The sequence below is a fragment of the Schistocerca piceifrons genome, chromosome 8 (assembly GCF_021461385.2).
Source record: "Schistocerca piceifrons isolate TAMUIC-IGC-003096 chromosome 8, iqSchPice1.1, whole genome shotgun sequence".
Classification (NCBI taxonomy): Eukaryota; Metazoa; Arthropoda; class Insecta; order Orthoptera; family Acrididae; genus Schistocerca; species Schistocerca piceifrons.
Genome location: NC_060145.1, coordinates 436299980 through 436323945, shown reverse-complemented (window position 1 = coordinate 436323945; position 23966 = coordinate 436299980). Strand labels below are relative to the sequence as shown.

The 23966-nt window shown below is 46.2% G+C and overlaps 1 protein-coding gene across 2 annotated transcripts in view; it reads right to left on the bottom strand.

Moving 5' to 3' along the window:
* Positions 1-23966, bottom strand: part of LOC124711799 — a 94326-nt gene that overhangs the window by 57017 nt on the left and 13343 nt on the right. Inside the window, exon 2 of one of the 2 annotated variants that reach the window (XM_047242021.1) lies at positions 13138-13285. The exons of the other annotated variant lie outside the window; for it this stretch is intronic. Coding sequence (XP_047097977.1) covers positions 13256-13285 — 30 coding nt within the window. The 3' untranslated portion in view covers positions 13138-13255. Of the gene's footprint in view, positions 1-13137; positions 13286-23966 lie in introns of those variants that run through there. 2 annotated transcript variants of the gene reach the window in all.

Genomic DNA, 23966 nt, shown 5'->3' with positions numbered 1-23966 from the left:
TTCTGTAAAGGTGAGTAAAAATTTTCCGTTCAAAGGCTGTGGAGTCGAAAAGCGGTATGTCAGTCAGACAATACGGCCGTGAGAATTGAGGCACTCATCCCACCGTGGCATCAGATTAAAGACGACCGCTGTCTGAAACAACGCGCCCTGCTGAGTGCAGAGCTCCGCAGCTGGCCGCTGCACGTCCTCGTCCCACAGCAATCGTCGACCCTTCGAGGCCTTATTTAAGGGACCGAAGGCGAGATAACCGTGTGAGGAGAGATCCTGACTGTAGGTCTGGTACTGGAGGGTCTCCCATTAGAGTTGGTTTGACTTATGCGTCATCACAGTTGCGATTTGGGAACGTGCGTTGCCATGAAGCAGCGGCCCCTGTCGGCGCGCCATTCCACAACGGTGGCTTTCAACGAATATGCTGCGCCACACACGTTCCTCTCTCACCGATGGGTGTTCACCGGTGTTGATCCTTCGGCGTTCTCTTTGGATGCATTTGGTAATAATGTCGCCATATTTCACGTTTCCACATTTACCGCACGCAAGTCGGAAAGACACGAATGCCATACCAATCCCTGCCTACTTGTCGATGCAGCACCGGAGACGCTCTACGTTGCATATGATGTGCAGCAACGTTCTCAAACAGAAAGTTTTTGATCGCCCCTTGTTATTACTTGCTTTTTACTGATACTTGAATCTCTGTAAGTAGACTTTCACGGGATAACTGACGATTATGTTCAGGGGACTGGTAAAGTCGTTTCTCAGCATTTTCGTGACACTCTCCTCTTAGTCAAACAAATCTGTCACCATTACTGCCGCCCTTCCTTCTATGCTTTCAAAATCCCCTGTTACTATTATTTAGCAGGAGTCCCATACGACTGGCAATATTAAACGATAGGTTCAGTCTGTTGTAAGCAATAATGTTTGTATGCTGATTACATGTTTCCATTATTCTAGCAATGAACCGATGTTTTCAGCTCTTTTACGCATCGCTGAGCCTGTGTAGTCAACATATTTCACATTCCCACGGATTTTTTTCATTCAGGTATGTGTACGGGTGGACAGATTTCAGTTATGAGTCATTGATGGTGTAGTTAGAGTACAGTGTATTATTTTGTTTTATGTAGTGCAGAATATGATTGTAAAGATGTGAAGAAAGCAGTCAACTTCGAACCTCTTTGAAATATTTTCAAGAAATAAGAGAGTGTTTGGCAGTATTTTATCTTGACATTACTTCATTCTAGACAACTGCATTATCCACAAAAAGTCCAAAGTTACTACTAAAATTGTCTGCGAAGTTATTATAGTAAAATATGAACAGCAAGGGTCCTAGCACACTTCTCTTGATTATGCCTACAGATGCTTACACATTTGTCAGCGACTGTCCACCCAAGATCACAAGCTGTCTCCTCTTTACCAATAAATTCTCAGTCTACTGATAATTTTCGTTTGATACCCCATAAGACAGTAGATCCGTTAAAAAGCGTTGGTGTGGTACTTGGTAATCAAAAATACTGTATGAATCAGATTACCTTGATTCATGGGTTTTGGGGTGTTATATGAGAAACCACAAAAGGAATTCCAATCATTTCGAAATCGGTTTTGGTTGCCACGGTGGAGGTTACATTGTCGGAAACTACCGTTTGGTCACATCTTAGAACATATGTCATAAGATCCAGGTGTCTTCATTTCCATGGCTGAGCCTGTAGAGCATGCTGTAAGTGAGGGTGAACCGATAATCCTGGTTTAGAGGTATTGCTTCGACAGCAGCGTGATCATGCTCAAATTCATTTCTGGACATAGGAACGTACAGACAATGATGTATCCTAAGGTGGAAATGGTCATTCTGAGTTTTAACTGGTTGCTCTGATCAAGTTGTTGTCGTTGCCGTGAGTCGCACCTCGTGTGAGCTAGACATACCTCAAACGACAGAAGCTACACAGGACGGGCTACTTTACAGGCGAAGTCAGTTCTCCAGCAGATTATAGCAGCATACTGCAGGATAAATTGGGGTTCAGAGGCTTAACTGGCAGGGCGTGTTCGAGAAGGTGTTCGTCACGTTCCGGTTGGTGTTCCGAGAGCTGCGACAAAATCATGAGCGGCATGTGCCGTTCAACTGGCCAACTGGCTTCGTGCAGGGAAATGTTAATCGTTAAATAAAGGGCTTGTTCCAACAAGATTAGATTTTCCACAAAGTTGTCGTGTACTCCCAAAAAACCGATATAGGTCTAGGCTAGGTAGTCTGGAGTAGGCAGACTTTTAGGGAAAGGCAACAAGGGTCACATAGGATGCATGTAAAGCCCACTTTCCCCAAAACAAGCTTAGACTAGTAGACCAAGGCTAGGAAGCTCCCCCCGCCCCCCCCCCCCAAATAAATAAATAAACCAAACACAGTAAAACCGTACAAAATCGCTTACTATTCAACATTAACGGGACAAAGCACTCCACAAGAACAATATCGAAGTAACAATTCACGTTGACAAATGCACCGGAAGAAACGATGCAAACCTACCAATGTGCATCGTGATACACGAGGGTCACTCCAAAAGAAATGCACAATTTTTTTTTTAAATCCATCTTTTATTCTACACGTTTGAATGTTTTACAGTGTGTAGATACATCCTTTCAGAACAATATTTTCATTTCTCCACATAATTTCCATCCCTTTCAACTGAATTACGCCATCTTGGAACCAATGCCCGTATACCCGCACGGTAAAATTCTGGACCAGCATGTTGGAGCCACTGTTTGGCAGCGTGCACAAGGGAGTCATTACCTCCAAACCTTGTTCAACGAAGAGAGACTTTCAGATTCCGAAAGAGATTATAGTCGCATGGAGCCAGCTCACGACAGTAAAGCGGGTGTTTCAGTGTTGTCCATCCTAGTTTTGTGATCGTTTGCATGGCTTTTTGACTGACATGTGGCTGTGCATTGTCGTGCAACAGCAAAACATCCTGCTTTTGCCGATGTGGACGAATACGACTCAGTCGAGCTTGAAGTTTCTTCAGTGTCGTCACATATGCAACAGAATTTATGGTGGTTCCACTTGGTATGATGTCCACAAGCAACAGTTTTTCGGAATCGAAAAACGTCGTAGCCATAACTTTTCCAGCAGAAGGTGTGGTTTTGAATCTTTTTCCTTGGGTGAATTTTCATGATGCCACTTCATTGATTGCCACTTCGTGAAAAATGATGGAGCCATGTTTCATCACCTGTCACGATTCTTCCAAGAAATTCATCTCCACCTTTCTCGTACTGTTCCAGAAGTTCACTGCATACCGTTTTTCTTGTTTCTTTGTGAGCCACTGTCAACATCCTGGGCACCCACCTGGCACAAACCGTTTTTTACGCCAACACCTTCAGTATTCTGCAAACGCTTCCTTCCCCTATCCCAACGTAGCGTGACAATTCGTTCACTGTGATGCGTCTGTCAGCAGTCACCAATCCGTTAACTCTCTGCACATTGTCTGGAGTGTGTGCAGTACGAGGCCTGCCACTGCGAGGACAATCCTCTACATTGCCGTGCCCGCCTTCATCACGTAACCTGCTTGCCCACCGACTAACTGTACTGCGATCGACAGCAGCATGTCCATACCCCTTTTTCCACCTCTTGTGGATGTTTCCCACCGTCTCGTTTTCACAGCACAGGAATTCTACGACAGCACGTTGCTTCTGACGAACGTCAAGTGCAGCAGCCATCTTGAAGACATGCTGTGACGACGCCACTCACGGGAACAGGTTGAACTAACTTTGAAAACATGCGGAAAGGATGTATACACACACTGTAAAACTTTCACACATGCAGAATGAAAACTGTGTTTTGAGAAAAATTGTGTGCATTTCTTTTGGAGTGACCCTCGTAAGAGTACAAGAAAAGAAGGTGTGGAATACGTCGACGTCGAAGAAGGACACGACGACGATGCTGAAGCAATGGTCGAAGACATGCAGCAAGAAGACGCAAAACGCACATGAGTCGCCAACGCGATTTTCCGATTAAACTTGTAGTGAGGAGATACACTCCTGGAAATGGAAAAAAGAACACATTGACACCGGTGTGTCAGACCCACCATACTTGCTCCGGACACTGCGAGAGGGCTGTACAAGCAATGATCACACGCACGGCACAGCGGACACACCAGGAACCGCGGTGTTGGCCGTCGAATGGCGCTAGCTGCGCAGCATTTGTGCACCGCCGCCGTCAGTGTCAGCCAGTTTGCCGTGGCATACGGAGCTCCATCGCAGTCTTTAACACTGGTAGCATGCCGCGACAGCGTGGACGTGAACCGTATGTGCAGTTGACGGACTTTGAGCGATGGCGTATAGTGGGCATGCGGGAGGCCGGGTGGACGTACCGCCGAATTGCTCAACACGTGGGGCGTGAGGTCTCCACAGTACATCGATGTTGTCGCCAGTGGTCGGCGGAAGGTGCACGTGCCCGTCGACCTGGGACCGGACCGCAGCGACGCACGGATGCACGCCAGGACCGTAGGATCCTACGCAGTGCCGTAGGGGACCGCAGCGCCACTTCCCAGCAAATTAGGGACACTGTTGCTCCTGGGGTATCGGCGAGGACCATTCGCAACCGTCTCCATGAAGCTGGGCTACGGTCCCGCACACCGTTAGGCCGTCTTCCGCTCACGCCCCAACATCGTGCAGCCCGCCTCCAGTGGTGTCGCGACAGGCGTGAATGGAGGGACGAATGGAGACGTGTCGTCTTCAGCGATGAGAGTCGCTTCTGCCTTGGTGCCAATGATGGTCGTATGCGTGTTTGGCGCCGTGCAGGTGAGCGCCACTATCAGGACTGCATACGACCGAGGCACACAGGGCCAACACCCGGCATCATGATGTGGGGAGCGATCTCCTACACTGGCCGTACACCACTGGTGATCGTCGAGGGGACACTGAATAGTGCACGGTACATCCAAACCGTCATCGAACCCATCGTTCTACCATTCCTAGACCGGCAAGGGAACTTGCTGTTCCAACAGGACAACGCACGTCCGCATGTATCCCGTGCCACCCAACGTGCTCTAGGAGGTGTAAGTCAACTACCCTGGCCAGCAAGATCTCCGGATCTGTCCCCCATTCAGCATGTTTGGGACTGGATGAAGCGTCGTCTCACGCGGTCTGCAGGTCCAGCACGAACGCTGGTCCAACTGAGGCGCCAGGTGGAAATGGCATGGCAAGCCGTTCCACAGGACTACATCCAGCATCTCTACATTCGTCTCCATGGGAGAATAGCAGCCTGCATTGCTGCGAAAGGTGGATATACACTGTACTAGTGCCGACATTGTGCATGCTCTGTTGCCTGTGTCTATGTGACTGTGGTTCTGTCAGTGTGATCATGTGATGTATCTGACCCCAGGAATGTGTCAATAAAGTTTCCCCTTCCTGGGACAATGAATTCACGGTGTTCTTATTTCAATATCCAGGAGTGTATTTTCTTTTGTTCGACAGGTGAATGTTCGGTGGTTGTCACCAGACGGCAGGCAGAAGATGGGAAAAATAGAGGCTTGCTTGCGCGGGTAGTACTCGAAGTGCTCGCTGGTGACAGTGCTCTTAAGGCAGCAACAGTCAGTAGCGCTCCGGTCTCGAAGCAGTGTGAGCGCGGCTCTCGACAAGAACGCTCAGCTGTTTTTACGAGTTTGACATAGTGCAGGAGAGGCCAGTGCAGCGTGGGGTGTAGCTGAGAGGCAGCAGGCAGCAGTGGTGGTGGGTCTCACGAGGTTTTCGACAGGGCTGGCAATTTGCTTCTATTGCGGTGCGTTAGGCCGTTACGAGGACAACACTGCAGCCAGGCCGTATATTCCAAGTTGCACTCTTGTCTCATCGTGGTTCCTACCGTGGCATGTGACCTCCTTACTTCGGCCGGATTGCGTCAGTTCAGAATGGCGAGCGTCTGCTTTACTACGTTCTATCCTGGTTTCCAATCTGTTGAACCGTGAGTAAGAGCAGTGCAAAAAAGCCGTATTTAAAGTGTGATGTCAAGTAAAATGTGTTCCGTGGCCATTCACTTGCGAAAGCGTTGTCATTTATTAAAAATTACTGTGTAATTCTGACCCGAGTGGCGTGCGAGTACTGTTGTCGTTAATTTATAGAACAACTAATCAGCATTTTCTTGTTTTGGTCGGTAAATTTCCTGAGCCTTTAATATACTATTTGAACCAAAGTACCTTGTCTTTGGTGGCTTATTCACTTGTGGCCGTTATGTAATAATTTTAAGTTGGTTTCCAAATTTTAAGTACTTTCGGCTGTTGAAGTTAGGATGGGTTAAATTATTGTATGTATTTTTAACCGTATTTTTGCATATTTATTTTTGACGTGGTACACGTTCCTTATTTATTGTATTGTAAACGCAATGAAACTATAAGCGCTTATGTGGAGCCTGTGGCGTACTTTGTAGCAAGTAAAGGTAATTTGATGTGACCACATTACCATTGGGTCTTCAGTTTGTACATAAGATCTTGCAGGGGGACGGGTTCCGGAAGTTACTATTGTTCTTTTAACGTTTTTTTAAAACATTGAAGGTTTATTCTTTTAAAGATCATACACTAACCTGCTGTAGAAATTATTTATACATGTTAAGGTTTGAACTGAGTTTAATAATTGCTGTTGGTCGGAGTCGTTTCAATAAACTCATTTTAATATAGATTCTTGTTTCCTGTTGTCCGTGATACACTATTTTTATTGGAAAAGGAGAAGTCAAACCTGTTTCCACACTCTGGGATTTTAAATATTTTAAATAAGTTGGTTTAAAGTATTATGAGATTTATACAAGTCCAGCACTTTACCACTCCGCGACCCAGCTCACAACCATTTCACTACAAAGGACGAGCAACACAAGTAGTCTGTAGTGAAATGGGTCTGAGCTGCGTGGCGAAGTGGTACGGAGTGACACAAAAATGTCGACGATGAAGATTTTACCAAGTACGACAGAAACATGATACGTCAGCAGTGGATACTAGCACAAAAATAACGACTAGAAGTTTCCAACAGATTCCCAATACTCATGTCACCGAGGACTCAAGTAGATGACCCAAAATTGGAACAACAGCAGTCCCAACCAAAGACTCAGGTTGCGAAAACAGTGACGCTCCGAGACCAATGAAGGAAGTACCACCAGTCACCATTTACCACACAGGAAAATGCCCTCAGTTCAATTTCACATTAGAAAAGCACATCGAAGCAGAAGTTAAGGCTGCCTACAAGGCAACAACACAAAATACCATTTTTATTGTTACATCAATACAGAAAAGCAATAGTCGTTTTCCATCACAACAAATTGGATTTCTTGTCGTCAACGCCCGTAGAAGAAGCAACTGGTCGTAGTGAGGGAACTTTCTGCCTATGCCCCAAGGCACGAACTAACGAAGGCGATAAGCGCGAAGGGATTCCTTGCAGCCACAGTTTATCAATATAAACAACGTGATGAAACAACGGTAGATATTCGGTCTCGACCTATTATTTCGTCGCTTTACCTGAGGACCAGAACAACGAAGGAAAGTATGCACTTTACACAACAGTGTGATTCGAAAATTACATCCGAAGGGAAGGGCCTCCGCAATTCAATTAATGCCAGCAGTTACAGAATATGGCCAATTACTGCGACCTCCCAGCCATACCCGTTGTGCTGGTTGTCAACACTGCTGGGATGTTGGAGGGTTGGAACTTAAATAGTGACAACTATTTATTCACAAAAGAGTTACATGTTTGCAACTCTTACTGTCCTTCAAAGTAGTCACCAGCGTTATGTAGAACTCGTTGCCAGCGATGTGGAAGGCGTAGTATACCGTTAGCAGAACCTATTATGTTGATGGTGTGAATGGAGTGATCTACTGCCAGTCGAATCTCTGGAACAGTTCTGAAGCGAATGCCACGAAGTGGCTCCTTCGTCTTCGGAATCAAATCAAAGTCACAAGGACTTAAGTTCGGGGTGTATGGTGGATGGTACAGTTCTTCTCAGTCCCATAGACCGAACAGACCAGCCACAGCTTGCGCTGTATGCGCCTGCGCATTGTCGTACAAAATGATGGATGGGTTACGCATAAAGTGTCGCCACTTCTTTCACAAAGATGGTCGCAGGTGATGCTCCAAAAACGAACAGTAATACTGTGCTTTGACGGTCTGCCGTGGAGGAACGTAATGCGTTAGGATAACACAATCACAGTCGTACACGAGAGTCACTATAACTTTCAACATAATGGGGCTCTGACGCACGTTCGACTTTCGCGGCGACCCATAATGACGCCATTCGTTGGATTGGCGTTTCAGTTGTGGCTCGTACGGTGTGGCCCATGTCTTATCCAGTGTCACGACACGGCGTAAAAAAGCCTCTCCTTCGCGCTCATAGCCCTCCAAGAGCGTCTGAGCAGCGTCGTAACGCATCCATTTCTGCATTTCCGTCAAGTCATGAGGAACCCATCGTGATGCAATTTTTCGCATGTCCAGGCGTTCCTTTAGTATGCGAAGCACAGTCGTATGCGTTAATCCGGTTTAGTGGGCGAGCTCACGAATCGTATGGCGTCGATCACAGTCCACTAACGTGGCAGCAGCATGCACTTCTTCTTCAGAGACGCTAGGACGACCTGCCCGATGCATGTCTGCCACAGTTTGCCGACCTCCGTTGAAGGCGTTTACCCAACGTGCCACTGTTCTGTAAGCAATGCCGATTCCCCGCACGCCTCTTGAAGACCATGATGACACTGTCGTGCTGTAAGATCTCTGGCACATCCAATCTTGATCCAACTCCGTTGCTCCTGTTTCGAAAACATAGTGACACCGTTACTATAGACCGCTCGCTCACAAGCGACTATGTTTCCCTCGATTGTGCGCACGCCGTTGACGTGGGACGGGCGAGTCCATTTGCTCGGAGGTAAGTTAGGTATGTCAACAACGTGTGCTATCAGCGATAATAGTAGATTCATTTGCATAGTGTCTCCACAGCAGTGTTGCCACTATTTAAGTTCCAACTTACGTATAATGCCGAAGACAGACCCACCCAAATGCCCCAATTGTGAAAAGGATCACCCAGGCTCATGGAGAGGCTGTCAGACGTAGCAAGAATTCCTGTTGCTCTTTTATGGCACACACAATGGTGTGCACTTCCCGATAATAAATTACGGAACATAAGACCTCTTCCCTGTGGATGGACCTCTTCCTCCCGGCCTCGTCGTCGGGAGGAGATAGTTTTAACTGGACTACGTATTGGGCACTGTCTTTTTAGCCATCGACATCTTTTAAGTGGCGATCCTGCCCCTCTTTGTCCTCACTGCTCTCAACCGTGGACCGTGAGACACCTTTTACTTCAGTGCCTCCATTTTAATCCGCTGCGCGCCCGTTTACAACTGTCGCCTGATCTATCTTCCCTTTTACCAGATAACGCTGGCTCAACCGATAGCGTCCTTGAGTTTATAAGTGCTAGTGTGACGACATCTGTTATTTGAAGCTATTTTCGGAGAAAACAACTCTCCCCCTGAACAGTAATTTTTAAGATTTCCTTCCGTTTTTAGTTTCCCTCCTTCTTCAGTTTCGCTCCCATTGCTGCTGATTTCAGTTTCGGTTTTTTACCCTTCACTAAGCCCCAGAATGGGCGCTTATAATCGTAGCAGTTTTGCGCCCCAAAACTATAATCAAAAAGTAGCAATGACTGTTCCCCATTTACCAACGACGGACAACTTGCCGACCACAAACACCCAGACGAACGACGAGCATTAGACCGGCGACCCAGGACGAGCCTCAGCAACCAGAGCAACGCCGGGACCTCGACAACAACAGAGCCGGGAACAGCGACGACCCGCCTGCAAGAGCTAGCGACCGACTTGTACCACGAAAACGACAAGCAGGAAACGGTTCCACGAACGTCATGGACACCATTACTCCAGCTCTTTCGGACATCCAGCAATTGCTGACAGTGCTTCCGCAAAAAATTACCAGCGCACTCAGAGGAGTTTCTCTCCTCCGGTTCTGTATATGAAGCGCCAGTGGACTAAAGAGTAGAGCCACGGAACTTTAAGAGTTTGTTTCCTCCTACAGACTAGGCTTCGATCTTCTTTCTGAGACACATCTGACGGAAAACACGCTGTTTAAACTCCGAAATGTACAAGGCTATTGGCCAGAATTGGACACAAAGGTGAATTCACTACAATCTTCATTAAGCAAACGTTCATCCACTCTGTTGAAGAACTACCACCCTTGCCATTCTTCGAAGCGAAGGCTGTCACATCGCTAACAGCAGTCGGCAAAATAATTCTCATTGTTTGCTTGGCTATATTTCCAGTCTTCCAGTCTTCCGGCCTTGGCTCACAAAGCTTATTTGTAATCAGGTAGTTAACCACAGTCGCTGATGGCCATTTTCAGACCTTGAATGCATTATCACATGTAATTACGGTTATTGCCGACATAAATAAATTACCTGATTACAATTAAACATTGTGATCCAAATGACTCTGCAAAAATGATACCGATGATAATGGATGCAACAAACCTCAGTTAATAAATTGCATACTGTGCCAACTAGACAGGGACTACAGAACAAATTTATCATTATCCCTACGACAGTAGAAGCATTTCTCTCTGCAAAGAAACAATATCCAATGAGCTGATACCTTGGACGGTGCAAAGAAAGTAACCTTACAACATGGTTATAAAAAGGACTTACTATTACAACCCATAGCAAGACGACGGTATTTAAGATGAGTCGGGCGTTGATGACAATGTTGCTCTCAGAGACCTCCAGCTGGCAACAGACTTTAGTCTTTACAAAGCGACCATTCAACACAGCATAATGTGCCATAGTGTAGCACGGCCACACCTGCAGTATCAATATCCGATAACTCAGTACCCTTCAAAGTAAACGCATCAAATGAAGTTTAGAACATGCATCGTGGACGAGTACGAGAGATGTCCATGAGAAATATCTCATCGAGAAAATACATCACCACGGCGCTGTAATTTTTATCGGGACAGACGACCCATGCCGCGTCATCAGACGTCCCAGCTGTCGGAACAACGTCCCAGACCAGGACATCAGTCCCACGACATCTGGTTGCCCGGTGGACACCGCATTTGCTGATACATTCCACCTAGGCAGGTTAACAGCATAGCCCTCCCACACGTCGTCATGATACCGGGCCGCGCGGGGTTAGCCGAGCGGTCTCAGGCGCTGCAGTCATGGACTGTGCGGCTGGTCCCGGCGGAGGTTAGAGTCCTCCGTCGGGCATGGGTGTGTGTGTTTGTCCTTAATTTAGGTTAAGTAGTGTGTAAGCTTAGTGACTAATGACCTTAGCAGTCGAGTCCCATAAGATTTCACACGCATTTGAACATTTGATTTGAACATGATACCGGAGGTGATAGGGACCGATCTGTGTACCAATCCTGTGACACTGCCAAATAAAGAGAAAGCTTTTTGTTATATCCTAGCCAGTAATGCCACCCGAGCCCGCTGCCAAAAGGTTGGCAGCATCAAAGTCCGGACGCCGTCCGCATAAGCAGCGCCAGCGAGACAGGAAATCGCCGCAAGGCTGCGCGCGCCACCGCTGGCTTCTGGTTTCTTAAGCGCTGGAGTCGCGAGGGCTAGGACAGTTCTGTATTCGCCGCTCAGTCGTATACTCGCCACCGAATTGTGTACTTGCTAGTCAGTTGTGTGTTCATCGCAGCAGAGTTGTTGTTTGTCGTCAGCCGACGCTGACCTAGCCGCTCCGACTCGAACTAGACAGATCTCTGTAGACACAGAGTTCACTACTGTTTCTGTATCTTCGTTAATAAAGATAAGTACCGACTTTTATTTAATCAGAGTGTTTGGGTTTCCATCTTTCTGTTCACTGTTCCAGCGGACCGGTAGGCCCGCTATTAAAAGTGTGGCGGTGACTTCGTAAGCCGTTTCTACAGCGAATTGCTTGTCGCTACGAACGCTGCCACAAAACTTTTCTCAACCCCCACACCCTAGAAGCAGAGATGGTTAAAGGTATACAGGGGAAAAAAGAAGAAAAAAGAAAAGAAAAAGCACACACACACGCACACAAGCGGGTATTCCTGATAGGGTTCGAACGAAATCCAGCAGCTGTCACCAGTACCTTTCCAGTTTGTCACAGTTCATTTTTCCGAGGATTTATAAGTACGACACCGCCACGTGCGCCAGCTGGACTTACCTTCAGAGTAGGACTGTCGCAGCCTGGGAATGTTGTACAATGTTCTCTCCAGGTGTAGTGTTAAGCGTGTCATTGAAGATATGTGTGTTTTGGAAACAGGATTGTAGCCAGAACAGCAGTCGTCCTTATCGACACGAGTGCCTGATGTTTGGTTGGGAGTAGCGCCGTTGTTTACACTGAAATCAGTGGCACCGCGGTGTTTGTTGTCAGCGTATTCTAGCGCTCCTTTAATACATCGAGAAAAGCATGGACATGCCTAGTAATTTATTCATACCAATAGCAGTACTTTGCATACTACGCCAAAAGTCCTGATTAAAGGAATTAGTTCTCAAATCCGTCCGTATAGATTGCTGACAATAGTGGTGGTAGTATGTTGGTAACCCCTAGCTAGTTCACAGGTTACAATTTGTGTTTTGTTGTGTAATAATTACGATGCCTTGCTAATAACTCAGCGTCAAAAAAATTAAAAATCACCAACATTCCTTTCTTGAAACGTATTCAATAGGTAATCACTGACGGGGATAACAATACCTCGAAGCTTTCTTGAAAAGTATCTAATAATGTAGACTGTTCCTTCAGAAATGTAATCGTGGTTGGTACAATAGTAGAATCCATAAAGTGTATTTGTAGTTAGATTATCATAAATAATAATTTTCTGTGCCCAGAATTCATTAACATCAACCAGAATACCGCATCATACACTTTGAATTCGCTGTTGACATTGAGCCATTCTTTTCCTTGTCTCAGCAGTGGAACACTAAAGACAATCGACAGCTATAATAAACATTTTTCCTCCGGTGGATGCTGACCAGCGGTGCTGCATGCTTCATATTTGACTCACTTTAGTTTACAATTACTATGAACTCCTGTTATTTAAATCATACAACAGACTAATCCACATGTATTAGGGAAGTGCAGCCATACCCAATTAATGTACTCTGCAGAAGGATCTTTAAAGAAGCATCGTTAAAATGTGGAATAAAGTAATGTAGCAGAAATGTTGAAAGTCGTGTACCCATATTTATTGCATTATTACAAGATTTTTTTCAGATAGTTGTGGAGAGTATTCCTGCTTTGTTGCCGTAACGAGTTTTCTGCCTCGCTGGGGAAGGTAGCCTTCAGTCTTGGGGCGTATTTCCTGGCTGTAGCTGGAACAGAGAAAACAACAGACAATCTTAGTTAAGTCGCACTTCATCACAAGCTGTCCATCTAATTCAAAAGTAACAGAAACTTAAAACAGACATCCTAGAACATATTTTGGACCTGCTGTCCACTTCGAGGAGACGGAAGCCCATCAAAATTTTATCTGTATTAACTTAAATATAGTCATAGCAGATAATAGAAAACTTCTTCGAAAATCTGCCTGCGATAATAATGAAACAGAAAGATTACATTATACAATTTATATCATAACAATAAGAATACATTCAACAGAAAACTGGATAATTGAAAGATTTCTGCAGGCTTTAGTTAACATGTTCGCAACTTTGTAGTACAAAATATTTACCTAACTTCCTGTTACTCTGTGAAATGATTCTATGTATTTTTAGATTTTATGCCAGAGGTTTTACTGCTAATACCTGTTTAAGAAACGCTTCGCAATGCTGTCTTGAGGTTGAGGAGAGAGAGAGAGAGCGAGAGAGAGAGAGAGAGAGAGAGAGGGACTGCCAAATTTAGTTTCTAGGACAACTCTTCCACAGGGCTAGAGAAAACTGCCCTCCACCCTGTAAATGACGTTTTGACAATCTGGAGGATTCCGGAAGTCTGTTATGATAAGAATTGTTGATTTTGCTTTATGGGTGCAACCGAAATAACAGATAGCAGATTGAAATAAATTATACGTATTCAAGAACATGTAAGGTTATTAGTCCTTATTTGAATTTCATGGCCGGCCGAAGTGGCCGTGCGGTTAAAGACGCTGCAGTCTGGAACAGCAAGACCGCTACGGTCGCAGGTTCGGATCCTGCCTCGGGCATGGATGTTTGTGATGTCCTTAGGTTAGTTAGGTTTAACTAGTTCTAAGTTCTAGGGGACTAATGACCTCAGCAGTTGAGTCCCATAGTGCTCAGAGCCATTTGAACCAATTTTTTTTTTTTGAATGTCATGTGATTGGTGTGGAATTATAAGAGAAAGTTTACAGATCCTTTTACTTCCCCTCGCTGACAGATGCAAACTTTTAGTGCCTTGCACCTGCTGATTACTAATAAAAAATTTGTATCCCTGGTCAGAACTCGCAAATCCCAACAACTTGCACCAGACTCACAGTGCGTTCAACTTGATGTATGAACACTGCAGTGCTTCGGACGTGCCACTGTTTCTCTTCACTTATCCCACATAATGGTTTAGCAAGTTTTATCTGGGTGGCTATCTTTCGATTTAGCTGATATGATTATTGTTTGTCTTAAACGTATTGCATTTTAAGAAACTTTCTTAGCGGAAGCGATTAACTTTATTTGTAAAGCATCATTATTGGTGACTGAGTAAACGTTTTTTCACATGTAATACGTTTTCAGATTTTGATTCATATGACCTTAATAACCGTTTTACAGAAACGTAATGTGTGGCGTTTATTGTCACCTTTCACATCTTTTGAAGCCAACAGATTTCTCATGACGTTACAGTAGGAAAAAGATTTTACGTACACTACTCTCTTCCCTCATGTTTTGGAAGACATATTTTCTTGCAAATAATAGATTTCAGCTATCAGTCGTCCTTTTGAAATTTTATTGGCAGATCTAGATTTCAGTTAGAAACTAGCCATTCTCAATGCATTATCATTTTTGTTCAATACATGTAATGCCTGTTGGTCGGGGTTCATCCACATTCAACGATTTACAACACCTCAAAACTTACATAATTGTTGCGAATCCAATTTCTTTGGTACGTATTCTATAAATTCTATTTTCTCTTCCAACGGGCGGGTGCCGACTGCTGAAATTGTGTGCCCTAGGTACGTCACGTGTTTTTTTTCGCAAGTTACACTAATTTTCATTAATTATTATCCCATACCTACGTAGTCTACCAAAAACAGCCTTAAGGTGAGCCTCATGGAGGTTTTGTGTAGCTGAAAACATCAGTATATCGTCGAGACAGGCGAAGGTGAAGTCTCATCCCCGTAACACCTTATCAATGAAACGCCGCCGCGTTTGAGCTGTGTTTTTAAGAGCAAATGACATACGCAAAAGTTCGAAGGGTCCAAAAGATATAGTAACAGTTGTCTTCAGTATGTCAGCGTTTGCAACCTGTATATGAAGGTATGCCTTTTGACAATCTAGGAAGCTGATGTATTTTGCTCCCACGAATATTGGACACTGGTTATTGACCGCGTATCGTGTGAACATTCAATTCCCTGTATCACCGCAAGGCCTCCAACTTCCTTCTTTTTTTTTCTTTAGTAGATATAAAAGTGACGAGCATTCGCTATCATCTCCGTGACATTCCTTTTTCTGACATACGTTCGAACTCGGTCTTCCCGTCCGCGAACCCGTCTGGTGACAGTCCCCTCGGTCCAAAAGAGTCTGTCTTCATGGGGTGAACCGTACTGTGTGCCACTGCAGTCGGCGATTGTGCTGTCAGGTCCATAAGCTGCTCTACCTCCGTCGCTTGTACCGAACCGCCACCTCTCTCTCTCAATTTTCCTAGAAGATCAATTCCCATTCCTTCTCGAGACAACAGAATTTCAGTGAGGATAACTAGGTGCGTACAGAAAATTCGCCCCTAAGATCGGTTCCGGCACGTCGACTGTTACAAACGTCCAGTGCCAAGTATTACGAAAACCTAAATTCACATCCTTGCTGCAGCTGCCGTACGCTGTTATCGGCCGTTTATTTTGTGCCGTGTAGCAAACTAATGAACTGTCCTTGACTGACATATCTCTATCTACTAGCAGCGTGCTTACGTCACACTTGGTGTCTACCAGATAATAACATGAGGTTTTCATATCTCGTACACACAGTCGTCGTTACAAGGGCAGACAGGAAGTGTCTGTACTTACAGTCTCCACGTTATTGACGAAACGTGCCTAACTGCATGGTAGAACACTCTTGGCTGCTCGTTGTCCGAACCGTTTGTGATACAGGATGACAATTACTGAACTATATAAAACAAATTCGTCATACCTTCTGGAACGGTTTGTGATGGGGCATTCAAACTGCACGGTTGGCCGCAAGGCATAATGGGAACTAGAATGATCAGTATGACTTGGTTTGGCGACGAATCCCACTTCCACTTGGATGGGTTCGTCACTAAGCAAAATTGGCGCATTTCGGGGACCGAGAATCCGTATTTCGCGATCGAGAAGCCTCTTCATCCCCAACGGGCGACTCTGTGGCGTGCAATGTCCAGGCACAGAATAATCAGTGCGATATTCCTTCGTAGTAATAGACGGCAAATCATCGAGTAAAACTGAAGTGATATCAGGTGTTCCCCAGGGAAGCGTCCTGGGACCTCTGCAGTTCCTGATCTATATAAATGACCTGGGTGACAATCTGAGCAGTTCTCTTAGGTTGTTCGCAGATGATGCTGTAATTTACCGTCTAGTAAGGTCATCCGAAGACCAGTATCAGTTGCAAAGCGATTTAGAAAAGATTGCTGTATGGTGTGGCAGGTGGCAGTTGACGCTAAATAACGAAAAGTGTGAGGTGAACCCCATGAGTTCCAAAGGAAATCCGCTGAAATCCAATTACTCGATAAATAGTACAATTCTCAAGGCTGTCAATTCAACTAAGTACCTGGGTGTTAAAATTATGACCGCTACGGTCGCAGGTTCGAATCCTGCCTCGGGCATAGATGTGTGTGATGTCCTTAGGTTAGCTAGGTTTAAGTAGTTCTAAGTTCCAGGGGTCTGATGACCACAGATATTAAGTCCCATAGTGCTCAGAGCCATTTGAACCATTTTTTTGTTAAAATTACGAACAACTTCAGTTGGAAAGACCACACAGATAATATTGTGGGGAAGGCGAGCCAAAGGTTGCGTTTCATTGGCAGGACACCTAGAAGATGCAACAAGTCCACTAAAGAGACAGCTTACACTACACTCGTTCGTCCTCTGTTAGAATATTGCTGCGCGGTGTGGGATCCTTACCAGGTGGGATTGACGGAGGACATCGAAAGGGTGCAAAAAAGGGCAGCTCGTTTTGTGTTATCACGTAATAGGGGAGAGAGTGTGGCAGATATGATACGCGAGTTGGGATGGAAGTCATTAAAGCAAAGACGTTTTTCGTCGCGCCGAGATCTATTTACAAAATTGCAGTCACCTACTTTCTCTTCCGAATGCGAAATTATTTGGTTGAGCCCAACCTACATAGGTAGGAATGATCATCATAATAAAATAAGAGAAATCAGAGTTCGAACAGAAAGGTTTAGGTGTTCGTTTCTCCCGCGTGATGTTCGGGTGTGGAATGGTAGAGAGATGCTATGATTGTGGTTCGATGAATCCTCTGCCAAGCACTAAAATGTGAATTGCACAGTAATCATGTATATACAGATGTAGATGGCACGGTGACTACCGAACGGTACATGAAGGTTTTGGAATATGATTTCATCCCCATTTTCCAAACATACCCTGATTTCGACGAGATGAGGTTAGTGCAAGACGGAGTTCGACCCCATCGAAGCAAGAGAGTGTTTGATGTCCTGAAGGAGCAGTTTGGGGACTGCATTGTGACTCTGGGATTCCCAGATCTGCGATACTGGCATGGGTCTCGATTGGCCTTCATATTTTCCGGACCTGATCACGTGCGACTCCTTTTTAAGGGACTATATTCAATAAAAGGTTTACAGCAATAACCCCAAAAAAATTCCCTAGCTGAAAGCACCAGGAGCAATCAGAAGGTCATCGGCAGTATTTATGTTCCGACACTTGAGAGGGTCATGCAGATCTTCCCTGTTCAGCTGCGCCACATCATCGCCAATGATGGTAGGCACACCGAACATGTCATAACCTAAATCCTATAATGTGTAGTGACGTTTAGATAATGAATAAAGTGTGTGCACGCCGTAGTTTTTTTCGTATCGTTCAGTAATTAGCACCTTGTACCAGCATATACATAGAAGAATCCTGGAGATACTAGAAGGTATCAGATAGATTATATAATGGTAAGACAGAGATTTAGGAACCAGGTTTTAAATTGTAAGACATTTCCATGGGCAGATGTGGACTCTGACCACTATCTATTGGTTAAGAACTGTAGATTATAACTGAAGAAACTGCAAAAAGGTGGGAATTTAAGGAGATGGGACCTGGATAAACTGAAAGAACCAGAGGTTGCACAGAGTTTCAGGAAGAGCATAAGGGAACAATTGACAGGAATCGGGTAAAGAAGTACAGTAGAAGAAGAATGGGTAGCTCTGAGGGATGAAGTAGTGAAGGCAGCAGAGGATCAAGTAGGTAAAAAGACGAGGGCTAGTAGAACTCCTTGGGTAACAGAAGGAATATTGAACTTAATTGACGAAAGGGGAAAATATAAAAATGCAGTAAATAAAGCAAGCAAAAAGGAATACAGACGTCTCAAAAATGAGATCGACAGAAAGTGCAAAATGGCTAAGCAGGGATTGCTAGAGGACAAATGTAAGGATGTAGAGGCTTATCTCACTAGGGGTAAGATAGATACTGCCTACAGGAAAATTAAAGAGACCTTTGGAGAAAAGAGAACCACTTTTATGAATGGTAAGAGCTCATATGGAAACCCAGTTCTAAGCAAAGAAGGGAAAGCAGAAAGGTGGAGGGAGTATATAGAGCGACTATATGTGGTGTCACCGCCAGGCACCACACTTGCTAGGTGGTAGCTTAAATCGGCCGCGGTCCATTTAGTACATGTCGGACCCGCGTGTCGCCACTGTGTGATCGCAGACCTAGCGCCACCACAAGGCAGGTCTCGCGATACGATAGAGCACTCGCCCCAGTAGTACGACGACATTGCTAGCGACAATAAGGACAAAGCCTTCCTCTCATTTGCCGAGAGTCAGTTAGAATAGCCTTCTGCTAAGTCCATGGCTACGACCTAGCAAGGCGTCAATTGTAACAGTGCATGGATCTTACGAGTCTCATTTGTATAGCCAAGAGAGATGTATCACAAGGAATAAATAAAGTTAAGTATATTCCAAAGCTACGTTTTTTCTTGATAGCAGTCATAACGTATCTTGTTCCAGAATTCACGCCCGTCTGCGTTAGATAGCGTGCCTATCGGCCCCCTCAAAATAACACTGTGTCGGCACTTCTGTCGACACATCATTTGGCGACGAGTAAAGAGTTCTTTCTGATTGCTTACATTTATTTGTGTCATGGCTTCGCCACAATCTCCAGATGTACTGTCCGAATTTTATCGCTTGCAGAATCAGCAGATGCAGGCGTTGTTGGATGCCCTTGTACAGCTCGTCCAGGGTCAACGTACACTGCAACACGATGCGGCAGCCACCGTTTCACCGCTACCGCAGCCACAACATGCAGTTGCACCGCAGTTTCGCCAGTTTAATCAAAACCACGAGTCCTGGACGGAATGGTCCCGACAGTTCGGCTTTCACCTAGCCGCCTACAGAATTCAAGGTAATGAGCGGCAGCCGTTTTTGCTTTTTTGTGTCGGTGTGTCCACCTACCGTGTGATAGTGAAATTGTTTCCCCGACGCGACGTAGCAACTCTGTCCTACGAAGAAATTTTGTCTGCTTTAGATGCCTATTTCAAAGAAACAGTTAATGTAGTTGCAAAACGGTATACGTTTTTTCGTACAAAACGTACGGCCGGTCAAACTAATAGGGAGTGGGTAGCAACATTGCAAGGACTTACTAGGGACTGTGCCTTTGACTGTGTCTGTGGCCTTTCTTATTCAGATACAATGGTGCGTGATGCAATTGCACAGAACGTTTCTGATGTTCGTATACGGGAGCAAATTTTGAAACTAGTTAATCCCTCCCTGCAACACGTGATAGACATATTGGATAGACAAGACACACTTGACTGTGCTCAGGAATCTTTTGAAACTTCGCCAGCCGTGTGTAACATTAACCGGCCCGCTGGACGCGCTGCGCGGCCCGGTAACCGGCCCTCACGTACTTCGACGCAGCTGCCGCCGCGCGCTAAACCAGGTGTGCCGCGCCAGCACACAAATGCAGTGAAATCATGCCCGCGGTGTGCTACTAGACATTCGCGTGAACATTGCCCCTCACACCAAGCTATTTGCTTTTTCTGCAATAGGAAAGGACATGTTCAAAGTGTTTGCCAGAAAAAGCTCAGATCAGACAATCACAATCATTCCAGGACCTTTGCTTCGCGCCGGAATCGAACCAAGGAACTCAGGCTCGTGGACCTTCGCCCATGGACATTCATGTAGTTAATTCCGCTTCGTCCAGTGCCACTTTCTCTAACAGTGACTGTGTTCGTCCCACAAAAACTGTGCGTCGACGTCGCCGGAAATCACATCAATTAGCAAGTGATTCTGTACAAGTGTCTGTTCAAATTGCACAAAACAGTCGCTCTTTTCGTCAGCAGGACAATAAACTTTTTGTAGATTTGGACTTTAATGGCAAGGTCATACCATTCCAGCTCGATACCGGAGCTGCAGTTTCATTGCTCAATCACGGCACGTACAAACAACTGGGCAAACCTCCGTTGCGTTCCGCAAATGTTAAGCTAACCACATATTCAGGACAGAAAATTCCTGTGTTAGGACAGTGCAGCCTTCTTGCCACATACAAGGGCCAAACGAAACTTGCGTCATTTTACGTTCTTCGTTCTTCTACTGCAGTGCACTTGTTTGGTTTAGATTTATTTAAGTTGTTTAACATGTCTATTGTAAATCAGGTCCTGTCAGTGAATCAAACTGTGCCTTCAGACAGTGTTTCTCGTCTATGTGACGAATTTGCAGACATTTTTGCACCGGGCTTAGGTTGCGCTAAAAACTATGAAGCACATTTGGAACTGAAAGTAAACGCGCAACCGAAATTTTTCAGAGCGCGGAATGTTCCCCACGCATTGCGTGATGAGGCCGCAAGAACGTTACACGATCTCGAATCACAAGGTGTAATTGAACGTGTGCAAGCTTCTCTCTGGGCCTCACCCTTAGTAATTTTGCCAAAACCTTCCGGAAAATTGAGACTTTGCGTGGACTTCAAGGCCACAGTGAATCCACAACTAGTGACTGCTACTTTTCCTTTGCCCCGCCCGGAAGATCTTTTTGCTAAACTGTGCCCGGGAAAATATTTTTCAAAGTTGGACCTAGCCGATGCGTACTTGCAAATACCGGTGGACGACGAATCCCAGCGCTTATTGGTGGTTAACACGCATCTTGGATTGTACCGATTCAAAAGACTGCCATTCGGGTGTGCATCCGCCCCTGCATTGTTTCAGCAATATTTACAAACTATTTGTGCGTCGGTCCCTACTGCAGCAAACTATCTGGACGATATAGTGATCTCCGGACAGACAGAAGAAGATCATCTTGCGAACCTACGAACATTATTTCAGGTCTTGCGACAAAATGGTCTTCGCTTGCGGAAGGACAAATGTGTGTTTTTTGCTCGTGACTTACCATATCTGGGACATTTAATCAATGCCCAAAGCATCCATCCCAGTCCAGAACACCTCCGTGCCATACAAGACTTGCCTTCGCCGCAGAGTTTGAAGCAGCTACAGAGTGTGTTGGGTAAAATAAACTATTATCATCGCTTTCTGCGCAATGCCTCTTCCATTTCAGCTCCGCTTCATCGCTTACGCCGTACAGGTGTTCCGTTCGTCTGGACGACGGAATGCGAACGCGCCTTTCGCCAGTTGAAATCGGCGTTGCTTTCTAATACTTGCCTTACGCCATTCGATCCCCAGAAACCCCTTTTGTTGATGGTAGATGCATCGGATTTCGGGATCGGTGCTGTGCTTGCGCACAAAGTTGGCTCCCATGATCGCCCTATTGCCTTTGCGTCCAAATTGCTCTCGTCTGCGCAAAGAAATTACTCCCAGATAGAGAAAGAAGCTTTGGCTCTCGTGTTTGGTGTTACGAAGTTCCATGATTTCTTGTATGGTCGTCACTTCACCATCATCACAGACCACAAACCTTTGACATCGCTTTTTCATCCGACCAAGCCTGTACCTCCGCGTACAGCGCAGAAATTCATACGCTGGTCTATTTTCCTCTCGCAGTACCGCTACGATATCTTGTATCGGTCCACTGCTAAGCACGGAAACGCCGCTGCGTTGTCCCGTTTGCCTGTTGCTGAGGATAGAGCATTCGATTCTTCCGAACTTGCTTGCGTGTTCATTGATTCGGAAACCGATGAAGTGGTCGAATCGTTTCCGATTGATTTTCGTCGTGTAGCTACAGCCACAGCTGCTGACCCTGTCCTTGCTACTGTTTTGCGTTTTGTTGCTACGCAATGGCCTTTGTCAAAGTCTCGGATCGAGGATCCGTTGGTTCGCAGATTTTTTGATCACAGGGAGAGACTTTTTGTTCGACGTGGTGTTTTGTTGTTGCGTTCTGACAATGATCAGTCCAGAGTAGTGGTCCCACGTTCGTTACAGTCCTCTGTCTTACGGTTTCTTCACCAAGGACATTGGGGTATAGTGCGAACGAAACAACTTCCTCGTCAGCACTGTACTTGGTTCGGAATCGATGCTGCGATTACGAATCTGTGTTCTTCTTGCATGGCGTGTGCCGAACAACAATCCGCACCGCCGCGGAGTCTTTGCATGGCCAAAAGCCACTTTCCCTTGGCAACGCTTGCACATCGATTTTGCTGGTCCGTTCTGGAATGCTCGATGGTTGGTTCTGGTAGATGCCTTCAGTAATTTTCCTTTTGTTGTCCGGATGTCTTCCACGACGTCATCTGCCACCATCCAAGCGTTGTCTGCTATCTTTTGCATTGAAGGTCTTCCGCAGACTATTGTTTCCGACAATGGCCCACAATTCATGTCCGCAGAATTTCAGTCATTCTGCCAGGCCAATGGTATTCAACATCTGACTTCCGCGCCGTTTTCGCCTCAATCAAACGGTGCCGCTGAACGATTGGACCGGACTTTCAAGTCACAGATATTGAAATTGAAAGAGTCGCATTCTCGGGAGGACGCATTGTTGCTCTTTTTGTCGTCGTATCGCTCTCAGCCCCGAGATGGTCGCTCGCCGGCTGAGTTGCTCCACGGTCGTCCTCGTCGAACCCTGATGTCTTTGCTGCATCCGCCGCATCAGGTTCCTGTGCAGCGGCAGACTCCTGCTTTTGCTCCAGGCGACGTTGTATTCTATCGCAACTATCGCGGTTCACGGCGTTGGCTCGCAGGGCGCATTCTTCGCTGCCTCGGCCGCGCGATGTATTTGGTTTTGGGGGCCTCTGGTGAGGTGCGTCGGCATCTCAATCAGCTGCGCCTCTGTCGTCGCACGGGTTCTGCCGCTCCCCGTCTGCTTTCAGCGACGGTGCCGTCCGGTCAGCGCCCTGGGGACCCATCCACTGGCTCGCCTCATCCCCAGGTGTTACCGACGATGCCTTCCATTTTGCCCCATGGCGACGCGCAGCCGCAGCAGCCGCCGCCGCCTCCGCCGCCTGTTCTCCCGCCGGCGCCGCCCGCATTCGACGCTTCGCTGCAGCCGCCAAGCGCCTCCCTGGGTCACGCGCCGCCGATCGCTTCCCGTGTCCAGCCGTCCTCCGCCATGGACCTCTTGCCCGCTCCGGACCACATGACGTCATCGCGCGTCGGGTACCCCGACGCAATGGAGGTCGACCCTTCGGCCCCTCCTGTGTCATTACGGGCGCATACACCGCATGTTGACGTGCACCCTGGACTAGGTTTTCAGGCGTTTCCTAGATCCCCTCGGACCGAATGGCCGGGTGCGGGTGGCACAGCCTCGCCTGTT